The 16,081-nt window shown below is 41.2% G+C and overlaps 2 protein-coding genes across 3 annotated transcripts in view; both read right to left on the bottom strand.

Moving 5' to 3' along the window:
• The window catches only part of LOC311023899 (secretagogin-like), a 168,193-nt gene that overhangs the window by 43,839 nt on the left and 108,273 nt on the right, over nt 1–16,081 (bottom strand). The gene's annotated exons all lie outside the window — the stretch shown is intronic.
• LOC311024580 (F-actin-uncapping protein LRRC16A-like) overlaps nt 1–16,081 on the bottom strand; it is a 61,404-nt gene that overhangs the window by 33,011 nt on the left and 12,312 nt on the right. For both annotated transcript variants that reach the window (XM_084027043.1, XM_084027044.1), the window contains exons 3-4: nt 7,017–7,067; nt 1,192–1,251 (exon numbers count right to left, since the gene is read on the bottom strand). In XM_084027043.1, the coding sequence (XP_083883169.1) occupies nt 1,192–1,251; nt 7,017–7,067 (111 nt within the window). The remainder of the gene's footprint in view (nt 1–1,191; nt 1,252–7,016; nt 7,068–16,081) is intronic.

Here is a 16,081-nt window from a genome sequence, read left to right on the forward strand (position 1 = left end):
ATAAAAATCTACCTTAAACTATTAGTTTATTGGCAGTGAAAGGATACAACCTGAATGCATTATGTGTCTATCTATATGTTTTTATCCTACTATTCCGCTTTTCTGCTCGTCTACTCCATCGAATCTACCCAGCAATAATATAATTAATAAGAATAAACCAACACATCCTTCCATCCACTCAACCACATAGCAGCCCACATCTTTGTCTTGAGAGAAGTGAAGCTATAAAGACATTTACCAAGACAGGCGAACCACTTCAGCACCGCAGTTATGCATATGCTGATGTAAGGTGATACATGGCTCCTTTATAGGCCAAAATTAACATAATCCTTGCTGATTCTTATTAAACATCGGAGACCATCAGTCAAGATATTAAGAGGACTGACATCTGTGGAGATGAGTGGGAGAGAGGTTCAGCTGCAGAAACTCTGTGGTTAATGATGGATTATCATATTTTGTATGTAGATCCTGTTGACTGACAGCTGGCCAGCACTGGTCAAAAAGCCAAATGGAAGCTCTTCCCAGACGGGAAACATCGTTTCTGGACCCAGATATGTTTTTGGTGTCTCATACATTTTTAAGGATTATACTTGCAAATGCTGATTTCCATCCTCTCACTTCAGTCTACCGTGTGGCGACTGTAATATAAATATGTTGTGATTACAGGCGCTGTCTTTAAACTGGGGAAGTTGGGTTCAGGTGTTTCAGTAAATCGTTCGTCCTGCTCCAGTGCATTACACTATTACATGCAAGAGTCGAACCTGTTTCACCTGGTAAAGAACAATTTAAAGGAATAGTTGTATTTTGGAAAATACATTGATCTGCTTTCTTGCTAAGAGTTAGGTGAGAGGATTGATACCACTCTCCATGTGTGTTGAGTGTGGACCTATTGTTAGCTAAATATATAGACTAGAAATAGGGGGAAATAACTTGAACCAGTTCAATGTTAACAAATATTTAAAAATCAACACATTGTTTCTTTCATCTGCACACTAATATAAATGTATAGATGACCATATATAAAGCACAGTTGCTTGCCGTAGAGTGAGGTAATTTAGAGGGAGAGAGGCTGACAATTTATTTTTCTCTTTCTCTTTTTCTCAGCAAGAAAGCAAGTAAGTGTATTTTGTAAAATGTGAAACCTTAAATGCCCTCAGAGTGTGCTGGACACTGTTAGTTTTGGTACTGTACCTGTGTAGGCTTGTTACAAGCAATCCCCTGGATCTCCAGGTAATTAAAGGAGTGTTCCACCTACAAAAAGAGCACAAAACCACCATTAAAATACATAAACTCTGTCAGACATAGGCATGACTTCATAACATCCTAAAGGTCAGAGAAGGGGCAAAGAAAGCGATATTAAAGAATTATCGGAGTTATGAGTTCATTATGATTATTATTATTAATATTGTTATTATTATTATTGTTAGAGAATGAAAAGCTGCGGTTGTAAATATTTGAATAAATTCCCCTTAAACCTTCATTCTTTCTTCCTAGTCAGAAAGGGGTGACTTCTCTGGTTGCAAAAATAAGTCAGATTCATGATGCATGATGTTTCATTTAGTAAATTATGGCGATAAAGATGGAATGCTTTAGGACGTGGCTACTTTGAGATTGAGTATGTTTTCATTTTCGGTCAACTAAAAATGCATTGTTTTTACATTGTTCAGCATTTGGTTGTACTTGCTCTACCCTCTCGTGTCACATCTGGTTGCAATAAAACCACGATGGCGGCGGCCAAAACACCAAATTCGAGGCTTGAAAACGTCGGCCTACTAACTGATGGGTGACATCACAGTGACTGCTCACTTCTTCTATAGTGTCTGTGCAGTATGTATGCTGTGTATGTGGGATAATTGTACCTAATAATAACAACAGTCAGTGACTGTCTGTCTAAGGAATGTTGTGTAAAAATATGCCTGCTCCATAATGAATAGGTAGGATTGCAGTCATTTCTTTTTTCTTCGTTCTTTTTGCCCCATGTGCAGACAACTAGAGCACTGACTCACACATTTACAGGTTCTTTCTGGGCGACATTACACACTTTTGTAGGCTCAAAGAATGTATTATGTCCACTCTCTCAACCATTCTTTTCTTAAGTGTTTTCAATCTGTCTCCCTGAATTGTCTGAATCCAAATAGTACACTGATAGTAAACAGAAAAAGGCCTCTGCTTCATTTCTCTATTCATATCCCAAAGACAGACTTTGCAAAAACAAGTTTGTGAAACAAGTCACGTTTTCTATTTCTTTCATAGCATTTCAGGACAAAGAAAAGCAGCAGCCTGCTGTTCCAAGCCTAAAAGGACAGATCTCCTTTAATGTGAGAGAGGGGGGAACCTGTCAATACAAATGCCTACAACTGTATATGGAGCACACAGTTTTCCCGCACTCCATCTCTTTCTTTTTGTGAAACACAGACAAACAGTAGAGTGCCTGAGGGCAGGCCAGGCAGCAAGGCCAGACTATTCCAGGTGGGTTCAGTGTTCCTGAGGCTTGGCTCAGAGATGAGAGGATGGAGAGGATAAGCAGACTGCCTGTCTACTGTCTGACTGCAGTGTGTGTGCGTGTGAGTGTGTGTGTGTGTGTGTGTGTGTGTTTATTTCACCACTGCTTGTGGTGACTCATTCATGTTCAGTCTACAAGCTAGAAATAATTTCACAATCGCCAACCACAATTGTTGGACCATTGTAAACATGCACACACACAGACCATTATTTCCATCCCATAATGTAATTGTGGGCTTTTTTAATCAAAAGGCTTTAGATTCTTACAGCCTTACTTTATCCTTTACGGCCATAGCTTACAATATGGTGGCTAATTTTAGCAAACTTTAGGTAATTGCTACTGTATATCTGACATTTACTAAATAATTTTGCCATAAGGTATCATCCTGAATGCAATGCAAATAAAAAATATCATCAAAACACAGATGGAGCAGGTAAAATGGTTGCAGATCAATCAAGGCACACTACTGGGGCAAAAATGTACACACAATTTGTTGTCAATTATGCTGTAAATGTATTTTCAAGTTCCAGATCACTATAGAGGTGTGTCCATTTGCTCAGTGTTTACTGTAGAATTAGAAAATGGTGTTGCAGATCAATTTCATTTCATTTTATAGGGAGCCACTTCCTGTAAAACGGTATACTACGTATGTCTCATTACATACTCACTCATTAAGTCAGTGTGCTACTACAAGTACAAGTAATACAGCATTATATATTGTGTCGATTTGTGTATTGCAATTCATTTGCTGGATGTTAGAGTATGCCGTGAACATGCCCAAATCGGTTTTATACAGCCAGTAAATGGCATGATAGCATACCAAAGTGAGCGCCAACCAATGATAAGTGAGCATGCTGATATGAGCTCCAGCCAATGGCAAGACCTCATGCTGGGAGGTGCAGGGAGGAAACTGAATGCCAGAGTCACTGCATCGTTCACTCATTCGTTCACTGTCCGTCTGTCACTTTAACCACTCTCCTCCACTCGTCTTTTTGTTGTATGTTCATAGAAACCTCAATGTGTTCATGCAGAGGATGTGTTGATGTACAGAGATTGGTTTTAAGATCAGACCTTGTGGACATTAGGACCTTGTTGCAAAGGGTCGGATTTATAAACGGAATGTCAAGTTTCTATGAGACGTTTCCATTATTTAATGGTTGGTATGTCTGATATTTTAGTTTCTAAACTCCCATGCTTCTGACATAAAGCAGAAAGCAAATGGAGATAAACTCAGAGTGTACAGGTATGTAAAATATACAGCAAAGAGGGGCTACAGAGAAAGAAAAGAAGGGAATGGGAAGGAGCGACGTGTTTATGGTGTGAGACATGTGTGCATGTTTGTGAGGAGACGCTGACAGACTGGAAGGCCCTGCAGCTTCTCAAGAGGAGCCAAACCATCAATCGGAGGCGCACACACACACACACACACACACACACACACACACACACACACACACACACACACACACACACACACACACACACACACACACAGAAAAACCCACTGAGAAGAGCAGGAGAGCGCTACAGGGAGATGAAAGATACATAGTGAAGTGTTTAACTGAGGGTTTACTGCTGCCGTCACACATTTACTTTAGAATTTAAGCCTTCGGCTCAGAAGACCGTTACTGATGAAATCCTCTCCTAGTGATTCTCCTCTTGTGTGATTTCAATGGATCTCTGGGATTCCAGACAGAGATGCATCTTATATATGATGAATCAAACCATCGCTTACAACACAATCAGATGGCCAGAAGCCTGAAGCAACACCCAACACTGCCTCAGCTTAAATTTGATGAAAACAGATTTTAACCAGAACATTTAACTTAATACAGTCAATATACGTATTACAGCCAATAGCTCATGCGTTGGACCAGTGAGCAGAGGCTAATCTTCATTTGCAGCTGACTCATATCCGCTGTGATATAGATTTCACATTTTAAAAAAATCTATAGAAGGAGAAATACTGTAACAGTCGGCTTTTAAAATGGATGTTGGCAAGCTTCATCTTTCAAAAATGACAGTATGCAGTAAAAGCAAACTGGATTGGCAGCTTCTCTTGTGAGAGGATTTGATGCTTCTGTTTTTTCTTTATATACCTTTGGAAACTATATATTTCAGTTTTGGGCATTTTCAAATCATTATTTTTTATTCTGGGGATTTGCAATGAGATCTTTTTTTACAACTAAACATGTGCAGATTGTTGCAGAGAGTACCTTGCCAAAAACAAACTTAAAAGATCAAATCTATTAGATTGAATTAGATTTTATACATTGTAGGTTGTTCCTGTAACTTTTGGCACAGTGGTGAGTTGTGGAAGAAAACCAGATCGATAAAAGGACGTTTTTCCCAACTGAAGGATAAAAAGAGCAGGAAGCAATCTGGATTGTTGGACGGATGACAGTGAGAAAGCTGAACAAATGGCTGAAAGGGAAAAAAAGGTGAGCCGTAGTTGTAATCTGGCTAAGCAGAGCCAGATAAGAAGGGGATGGAGGTTTTCTGAAAGTCAACAGAGGAGGGATTTTGCTTTCACTATGGATAAACAAGACAGTCAGACAGACCTACTTCATCCTTCAGCAATTCATGTCTAAAAAACCTTAACCTTACAAGTCCAATAACTACTCTCAAAGGGGTACTACAACATAGTTGAGGAGAGGAGGGATGTTGAGGAGGTAAGTTCTTCGTAAAGCAGGTGTTTATGTAATCCCTCCAAGTCGGAAGAGAGCACAGGGATAGAAAACAGATGCAGAGGCTGCTGAATAAACAGATGTTGAACCTGCAGCTCATAACACTGGAAACATAAGGCGTCACGTGAAACAGTGTTCTTTATGACCTCTTCCACTCCCAGTAAACCAATACATTGCTTTTCAAGCAACAATCAATCACCTAAAACTGTCCCTGGGGGCAATCTTTTGACCGGGAAGCATACAGCTTTTTGAAGGGCAATTGTAAGTATTTCCTGGACCTGGTACAAGAGATGTCGTTATGATATCTTGTGGCTTATCTGTTTGTGTGTGTGTGTGTGTGTGTGTGTGTGTGTGTGTGTGTGTGTGTATAGTCTGATCATGGGATGTTTTGTGATGTTTTTCTACTACTGAACTCACAATCAATCAGATCGGATTTTCTACTCCTCGATAGAAGACCCAGATCAGAGGCAAATCTGCGTTTTCGTGGCGCTCGCAAATGTGTAAACTGCTCAAGAGGCTCACCGAAGCATAACAGACGCATCCCAGATATCTAGCGGGCTAAATGCCTGGACCTGTGGGGGAGTTAGCTACAGCCAATGAGAGCACAATACGGGGGTTGAGGGGAAACCTGAGGGAGGGGTCACCTTTAACAATACAAACTTTACTGTAGGTTTTGAATTTGTGACAAAAGACCAAAGTTATTGTTGCCCCAAGAGGAAACATGCTATAAATAGTTAGTACATGGGAACTGGGCTATTTTGTGATACGTGTGCCAATGACACATATGTGGAAGACCAGACATTCCTCCTGGTGAAAGGTCTTATAAGTTGTGGCCTTGTTGTTGGTGTGAAAACCTCCTGATAACTAGACAATTAGTTGTGTGTGAACAGTTCAGCAATCTGACTACATTGAAAGTTGTGTAGCATGAACTTGGCTTTAAAGCACCTTCTGATTATTTTTTCGACTTCAATTCCCAAGGTCAATAACTTTTAAGCCTATAAAAGGCTCAGAAAAAATGTTTTTGAACATCTGCATTTCCATGGCAACTGGGTATGACAAGCCCATTTTTATATCCAGTTATCCAAGCTCAGGGTTTCCGGGTCCTGGATCAAGTCCCAGCACCCTGGGCATGTTTTTAAAAGCTAGGGGACCAGACCCAGTGGGTCACAAGACAGAAGCTGAAGTCTGTGAAGTTTAATATTGGCAGCAGAGATAGTAATAGTTGTGGAACCGGTGCTGCTGGAAAGTTTGAGTGAACATCTGCACTTTATTACTTCACTGCTGGTTTTCTTGTTGCAGAGGTGAAAATGATGCTGGTGGCGATGATGACAGATGTTTCATTGCTGGTGATGGTGCTAACAGTTGCCATCTGTGCTGTATTATGGGACCACTGTTGCAAGTTCTTAAAAAACAAAGGCATGTCAAGCAGCTGTACAACTGCCATTTAAGCAGGCACACGCAGCGCTACAACACCAGCCTTAATCCACTCTGCAGCACAAACAGAGAAGCTAACTGGGAGTAAGTTTAAATCATAACGGTTGAAGAAGGAAACAAGACTTCAGAGGATAATTAAACAACTAAACTGAGCCTGTCACAAGCCAACTGCAAAAACTGGTTTTAGAAAATGTTTCAATTGATACCGAACTATGGCGACAATCAAAGATTGTGTTGGGTATTTTCTAACGTTGTAATTTGTGATGATTTTACTTTCAAGCAGCTGACCTGTAAAACAATAATTTTGCTGACCTAATCTATCATTTGTTTCTACTGGTTGTCGTGGTTATGTCTGGAAGAAATGTAGAATTCCGCAGAGTTGCTGCTCTTACCTTGGTGGGAATACGTGCTGTTAAGAGGTAGGCTCGGTGAGACGCAAGGGCCTGAGGGAGAGAACAGAGAATAATGAGTATGTAGCTGTAAATAGACACTCTGACCAACAAGAACAAGGAAATGACAAAGAGGACAGAGAGCTGGCCTGTTGACTCACACAGATGGAAATACTTGTGACTCTAAAACATCTCCGTCAGTATGAAAAGTAAGAAAAGAACACGACAACGAGGAGAAATATTCCTCTCCACTTGAAAGCAAACACAGACAGACATTTATTTCGACAGGACACTGAGATGCCTTTCTTTTTATTTGACCACCCCCTGTCTGCTGGGTGAGCCCAATATAGGTTGGTGTATTTTTCTTATTTGTGCCGTTTCTGCGTGCTGAGCAACCTGGACGCCGGCTGCAAATGTTAATTAGAGCACATGCTGAGGACGGAGCTCGCTTCTGTTGCTGCGATGTGAAGGAAAAGTCAAGGCTTGAAGAGGTATAACTGGAATGCATAAACTTGACATTCATATCCGGACGTGCAGCCTTGAAGTGTCTCATTATTCTAGTTTATCGGGATGGCTGCCATTGAATGTGCTACTGTTATAGGGATCATTTGCACAACTCGTGTACCTGAGACCTGAAGTATGTTGAAGTCTCTATATTGCATCGTGGTTCATAAGCATTACCCTTTAAATTCTTCTCAAGCCATCTCTGTCTTTCCTTTCAGTCTGTAGTATGCTGGACACCACCTTACAGCTCTAAAGATAAGAAACTTAGGCCTGTTGGTTTCCAACGCTACCATTTAACAATGAAGGGTAACGGCCTCAAAGGAAGAGAAAATACCAGTGGATTAAACAGAGAACATAAGGATCAAATGGAGAAAGGGGGGGAAAAAGCTGAATTTAGAGTAGATGAAGCATGTAAAGGCAAGGGAGGAAATGAAAACCTGAAAGCAGGGAGATGTGAGGGAGCAGAAAGACTGATCAGAGGTTGGAGGAAAAGCAGGGATGGGGAGCATTACCAACAGATAAACATTGACTGGCGTGAAGGAAAGAAAAGGAGGTGAAGAGAGAAAACAAGATTAAGGAAAGTTTAAACTGTCACAATATTTTTGAAAGATGTAAAAAAAAGAAAAGAAAAAGGATGGCAGTGTGTCCTCGCCCTTTGTAGCTCGGCTCCACAGGCAGAGTCTGTTTGATGTGATGGAGACGGACAGGCAGGACTCTGAACAAAGATAACCTCCTAAAGAGCACCAGTCACCACGGCTGCATTTCTGTACACAAGCTCTCTTTCATCACTTATTGTAACATTTAGCTCCCTGATGATGTAATGAGTGTTATTTTGGACCTATAGCAGGAGACTGAAAGTCAGGATATCTCAACCTCTGGTGCATTTATTTTGATCATTTAAAAAAATGTAATTACTCATGCGGCTCTACTTAATGGAAGTGCAATTATACATTGTTGCAGTGGCCTAATAAGAGCTGATTAATCTGACTCGAGCAGCAATCAGCAATGTCTGAAAATAATATGAAATAAAAATTCATAATAATTATAATCAACAAAGACATTACAGGCCACTTATGCACCTATAACTTGTTCAAGCAGTTTTGAAACATACTCTGATTTATGTTGGATTTTTCTTCAGTTTTTTTTTAATATCCGCCCATCCTCCTCCTGTCAACGCATGACCGCCCCTCTGCACTCTGCCCAGGCTCTCTCCATCTGCCCTCGTGAGTGGACAAAGCCATAACACTCCCCCCCCTCTCTGTAACTGCCCTCCTATCTCTCTCTCTGCTCTGTCTTAAGTGGATTTAAAGCCTTAAGCCTTCACATTAGCCAATGATTTCACACCAACCACCTTCCCGCCTTCAGCTCCACTCAGCCAACCAGATGGCAGCAGCATTCGAGCATGTCTACAAGACCAGAGAGCATCTGCTATTAGTCTCTCTGTGTATTACACACACACACACATACACACACACACACACACACACACACACACACACATACACACATACACACGGCTCTGTTACAGAATTTCTTCGACACGGCCTACACAGACTGAATTGATGAATAATCATCTTATTAACTTAACTGAATATACAATACACAGTAATTTCTCCTTGTTCACACACAAGCACACATCCACGCACCACATCCATTCACATTACAGGACCATTCCCAGATTATCTTTTCTCCAGTCCAACTGTCATCCACTACCCTCCAAAACTCACGCAACTCAAATGTGCACACTCTCACACATTGTGTTACTATGGCAACGGCTAGCCCATACTACACACACACACACACACACACACACACACACACACTGATAGACACTCTCTAGCACATGAAAGACTGCTACAGTGCCAAGCCTTGCTTGAGAATGTCAATGAGTTTTCACCCCCTTAAACAACATCCACGCTGGCCTACAGTTATGCTGAATCTCTGTAGGACCCGAAGCACACACAGAGAAGTGTTTCATCTGCAGTCATTCAGCTGTGGCACCACTCAGCCACAGGAAATCTACCCCCACTGAAAATGCTTTTATTAATCCATCATGTCTGGGGGGTGCATTCACGCTATATTATATCTATCCAACACGCTGTTTCACATCTATTCATTTGGGTGAGAGAGAGAGAGAGCAATGTCTTTAAAAACTCTGGAAAAATGCCCCTTTTATTGTCAATAATTAGACAGGATTATTAAAACCATTCAGATATCTGTCGGTCAAATATTAAGCTGCAGCCAGGAGATGGTTAACTCAGCTAGCCTGGCTCTTTCCACAGGTACGGATGCACCGATACCACTTTTGTTCAGACCAAGTCCTAGTACTAACATTTCAGTACTTGCCAATACTGAGTACCTATTATTTAATAATAACATTACAGTTTCACAATAACTTCCTGACATTTTAAAATCCAAAGTTTGTTGTTTACTTGATACAAACAAGGCCTAGTTTGAAGTAGGGATGTTAATAATTAACTATACCATGCTATCGGTTAAAAGACCTAGTAAAAAAACAACAAGCTAAACAAGACTCAGGAGCAGTTTGTCAGAGAATCAACCTTAAAGGTCAGCCAGCGTTGTTGCTAACTTCGGGGCTTACTGTCTTCACATTAATTATCAGCTGGCTGACAAGAACCCTGACATAGGATGCCCGACGGACACACAGCTGACAACTTCACAGCTAAATTAATTGATGTGGTGTATGTTTGTTATTGTTGCAGCTGAGTGGCTTATTGGGCTCAACTAACGAGAGGTGAACATCACGTTGCCTTAGTGGTATCTGGTGCGATTGTATTGGAGTAGTTTTACAAGTATGAGTACATGAGCACAGAATAGACCCTGAGACCAGATACTGGTATCGGGGCTTCCCTATCGACAGGTCACCAAATCCACCTACAAGCCCACTGATTAACACATGATCTGTTTAACCAGTACAAACACTCAACTGTTAAAAACTGACAAACTGTGGTTTTATGGGGCGTTATTTGTTGGATTATACCCTTAAACAGAGCAAGGCAAGGATTTTTTTTTTTATCCTGCTCCCTGACAGAATGCTAAAATACGCTAACCGTCTAATTAAAGGACAGAAAAGAGAGTGGTATCCATCTTCTCATTCAATTCCTGGCAAGAAATTGAATAGGCAGAGTTCCCAATGTTCACCGATTCCTTTAAACTGTAATAAACTGTACAGACAAAGATGCTGTGAAATAAAAAAAAGTACAAAAAGGATAAGAGTTGGTGGTGAAACAACTAGTTATTGAATCACTTGACCGTATTTGTTTTTCAAAAACAAATAATCACACAAACAACCCATAGATTTATTGGGATTGGAACATAAACGGCTGTTATATCACTAATACAAATAGTGCGGTTGGAAATAAAACCCTGGTACATTACATTCATCCCCACACTGCTGCTGACGCAGACCCTTTATTGCATAACTAATGCCGGCATGTCCTGCATGTGTGTCTGTGTAACATTAATGAGTCATGATACGCTGGCTGCAAAACGAAACTGTCAACGCAGCACGGTAGGATCAGAGTATATTTAGGGCTTTGCAGAAAAAGAGACCAACAGAACAAAAGAGAGAGAGAGAGGGCGAGAGACAGAGAGAGAGATCAGCCATTGAGACAAGCAAATTGGACACCAGAGAGACGGAGCGTGAGACGGCGAGAGAAGGAGAGGCCGATGAAGGGCAAAGCGAAATGACTTAATAGATTCTAAGTGCCATTTTGCTGACAAGGAGGCCAAGATTTAAATCCAATCAGAGGGGGAGGTATTTAATGAAGGGAAGTGTTTAAAAGCCGTTTCATCTCTGTTAAAACTAATGCTGCTCGGACGATCGCATCTTAGCTTTTAATACACTGAAATCAATCGGCATTTCTCTCCCATTTTCCTGCACTTCTGTGCTTTTCCCTCCCACTGCTTAATCTCCTAATGTCCTCCTCCTTCTTTAGCCCTATGCTCTCTAGCAGTATCGTTTTTCAATTGCCTAAAATCATAATTCAACTATACAATTACAGAAGGTTCCAAATTGTTAAAAAGGATCATGATGTCCCATTTTGTTGTATATGAGACTTTATGCTGTGGAATGGATCTAATGTGGAGTGTTGAGTGTGTTTTTTTTCTACCTCCATGTTCTTGCTCTCTGTCTTCCTTATCTCATATTGGATGCTAGGCAGACTGCGTCATGCATACTGTACATGTGGTACAGTCATCAGACATACAGACTCTAAAGTGTAACCTGAAGTAGTTTTTCTCTTATTTCTCTCTTGTGTTTTTTCCTCTCTTACCATCTTCCTGTTTTCTTCTACAGTACAGTAAATTTTGAACTAATATGCTTGTACGTGTGGTGTGGTGTGTGGGTAAATGTATTCAAAGGTGTGTATCTGAACAATGGAGTAGAAGTAAGACACACACACCCTCCCGAGTCCCGCTTTAACTTTAACAAGCTATACTCCACAGAACAGAAATACTGTACATCATGCTGCCGGTTTAACTGTTTTCTCTTTATTAGGGTATACGTTTCGGTTTGCAACATTTGGGATCGGATGTTATTATTCTCAGGTTTCCTTTGGATCAACTTTCTCTCCTTTTTGAAAATGTACTTTTGCTTGTCGGATTTCTAAGTCTGTACCCACGTCAGTTTCACGAAGACCTCTTTTGGAGGCAGGACTAAAACAGAGACAGTTCTGCATGTAAATTCGTCTTTTTTCCAAGATAGAAACTCACACAGGTTAGTTTAACATCAACAGCATCTTGTATTAAGTTTTAACTAACATCTAGCAGTCTCAGAACTGTTCCTTACACATAGACGTCATCAAATCTGTGAAAACATCCCGAGAACGACCCTGAGCACATATTAAAACGGTTAATCCTGCCGTATGCCTGCTTTGGGAATTGGCTCCGAAGCCAAAGATAACCACTTATCTGAGATGTTACAGAGGGAAAACGGAGAAATGACCTAAATCGGGCTGACACGGGAGAGATCACAATGTTGGAAACTGCTCTGAAGCCAACTTGACCTTAAACTGTTTTCACAAATAAAGCCTTCTAACCCCTGTAAACCCAGGCAGAGGAATCGTTTCATTCATAATACATTGATTCTCTCAGCCAAGACGAGCTGCTGACAGTGCAGCTGAGGTCTAGTCCTGTAACGTCTGCAGACTCTGTGCCAAAACCACAGCACAATGTTAGCATGTAGTACTCCTTACATCACGGATCAGGGATAGAACAGCTAACATGATGCACAGCCTGCTCTTCTTTCTGCAGTCTCAGACAAGACAAAAAATCCCGATACGATTGTGTGGACCCTTCTTTAAAACAGTATAACACCATCTGACACAACAAGCACGGGACAGTGTGGTGGTCTGTCTGCAGCATCCTTATAGGAAAGTAAAGACGTCAGCTTAGTCCAAATATTTAAAGAATGCTTTACACACAAAGAAAATGGCACTCATCGCTTAGGCAGCACAAATGCTTGATAATGCAATATTTTCAAAAAAAGAGGCCCCAGATAGCCATGCTACTAATTCAGGATACATTTTATTTAAATATGGATAGCCCATTTTGGAGCAAACCATTCTCACCAGTGCAAATTCTCCCCACACTGCACCAGCAGCCAAGCAGCGAATTAAGAGAAACACCAATTTTCTTTTATCACTGCCCTGCTCATCATAATGTGTTTTAGTGCTGAGGAGATGAGTGTGGCGGGGAACAAAGGCGGCCGACACTGGTACTTCCTGAACGGATCTGATTGGCTGGTCTTGTCAGACCACAGCTGCAGCGAGCTGAGGCATGAATAAATGTGGCGTCTGATGATGTTAAATTTCATGCTTTACTACTTTTTTTTTTTTAATCGCTACTGTTTTCAGTCAGAATACAAAGTGTCTGTGAATATGCACATTGTGTTGAATAATAAATGAGACATATAATGTGCAATTAAAATCATTTTTGAGTCCATAAAATTAACAGCCGCTTTCAAATAGTCGTCTGAGTGAAAACTAAATCATTTTTTTTTTACTGAATTTCTTTCAATTAATAACAGCAGTTTAATGCATGTTACAAATGTACATAATCTCTATAGGTTGCCTGTGTATCAGTGCCTCACTAACAAGCTTCAGTCAACCTCCCAAATGTGTCTCACACAAAACAACAGAGGCTGATCAAGCATTCAAAGGGCAGGGCAGAGAAGAGGGATACAATGATTGTGCTTTTAGGATTATAGGCCAGGTTGGCAGAAACGCCTTTCACACTGGATACATATCAGGTTTTTTAAAAACTGGACTCTGGTGGAGTGATAGGGTGGGGTATCTCGTAGAACTGTGTCAGCCTGCAGGGCGTCCCCCTCTGTGTGTGTGTTTAGGTTACAGAGATAAGGAATAATCACAAGGGCTCATTCATTCATCAGCATGCCAGCCAGACACAATGGGGAGGAGGAGTGTGTGTGTGGGTGTGTAGCTATGTGGTGGTGAGCCAAGGTTTCTGGGTAAATGGGATATCACTGTAGAGCACAAGGGTAATAGAGTGAGACAGAAAAAAGGAAAGCAGAGCAGAGGTGGACATCTTATTTTATTTTTATTTTTTTTACAAGTCCAGTAATAAAGAAACGCAAAGTGGAAAACCTCCTCAAAGTGAAGTACAGTGCTTTGTCAGGGAGAGAGAGGTACACAGGTATGACAGAGAGAGGAAGAAGAAAGGAATGGCTGAGACAAAGGCAGAACAGGGAGAGGGGAGGAGGGAGGAGTAAGGGGATTTCATTCTGGGCTGGTGCTGGCACTACCCACGGCTTCCCTTCCCCTGGAGTGGGTACACAACATCAGTCGGAGCCAATAACGCACATACTTACACACGCAGTGCTGAGCGCAGCTTCCCCCAAAGTGAACCAAATGTCCTCCCATGGTTAGATGTATGCGATCGAAGTCAAATAATCTCAAAATGTAGATGAAGTAAAACCAACGCTGGTTTTCCTGTAAAGACTCAATTGGGAGGTTGTGCATTTCAGGAATGAGAAAAAAGAAAACCTGAGAATGGGGAAAGCACCTACATTGATTGCATTACATTAATTTGGCAGATCCTGAAAAAGATTGTATCTCCCAAATTAAGCACAGAAGGTGACTTATAGACATAAGTGTCCCCCAGTGTTGAGTAAAATGTGTAATATTTCATGGAGGCACGGTCGTAAAACTCAATACCCAGTTCAACATATTGCTGATCCGTCAAAATCCCCACTCATGATGAGCGCACCCACACGGGAACATGGACACACATGATTGCGCACAAAGACCCAGAACACAGTGAACAGGGAGGGTAAAGGGGGGAGGTATTTACTTTGTGCTCTGTTGTATGGGATTCAACCCACCATAAGCTTTGTATGTTGGATGTAAAATTGGCAAAAAATAATATAAAACTAATGATAAAAATTAGGTCAATGGAGGAAAATGGTACAAGGTTCGCAGTCTGCAGAAGGCAACAATAAAAACAGTAATGCAACATCCACTGCAAGGACGCCATAAAAACCAGCCATGCAGCAAAAGCATATGAGAGCGCTGGTGGAGAAGTCAGCGCAGTCGTTCTGCTGAAAAATAGCTGCATGCACGCTGGAAAATGTCTGTGACAGAGTCCTTGGAGGCAGAGATGGACCGTCTAATGTGATACACATACTTCCATGCTCCTCTGATCGGTATTGATCTGGTTTGAAACGCAGTCTGAATAAATCCTGAATACGTGGCTTTACAGACTCATTGTACAGGCGGAAGGAAGAGGATCATTTTCTAATGCATTATTCTTATCACTTCAGTGTTTTGACAGAAAACATCGCATTGATGAGGCCTGATTGCTTTTGTGGCTGTTTACTATGACATAGTGCACAAATGTAATTATCAACCAATCAATGCTGACTGCTGTATGTGACCTACAAACCTCATTCAATTACATCCAATCAGAGCGAGCTGACACTGTACCAACCAGGCCATTGCATTATAACACCCAAGAGCCACTTTTCCCACAATATGACCAAACAATACAGTCACAAGGGACGCGACCAGTCAGACCAGTTCAGCATGTTCACATGGAGACTTTGAACGTTCATCAAACTTAAAAACATCAAACTAATGACATTATTAATCGTCAAAAAGAGCTCCATGAAGTAACGCATGTGATCCAGTGTTTGAAACCAGACATTACTATGAGATTACAAGAACCAAACCTATCAAGCCAACGACCTGGGGCAGGGTCAATTATATTACTAAGGCCGTCTTAGTGACAATGACCCTGACCTACGCGATGATGAAGATGAATGACAGTGGGCGGGGCTTGCACGACGCCAGGTTGTGAGGCTGGTTAATGTCTCTCCAGGGAGGCTTTTGTAGAGCATTGTGGGCTGGGAACACGCTAAGCCTTTCTATATATATAAAATAATAATCTTGGCTTGGTGGAGAGACGAGCAATACAACACGAGTGAGACTGAGTGATAGTCAGCCTGTAAAACAGTGACAGTGAGTGAACAGACTAAAGGACATAATGAGTGTGTTCAACCTGAGACTCTGAGAACAACCAGACTG

The sequence above is a fragment of the Eutrigla gurnardus genome (assembly GCF_963514095.1).
Source record: "Eutrigla gurnardus genome assembly, chromosome: 14".
Classification (NCBI taxonomy): domain Eukaryota; kingdom Metazoa; phylum Chordata; class Actinopteri; order Perciformes; family Triglidae; genus Eutrigla; species Eutrigla gurnardus.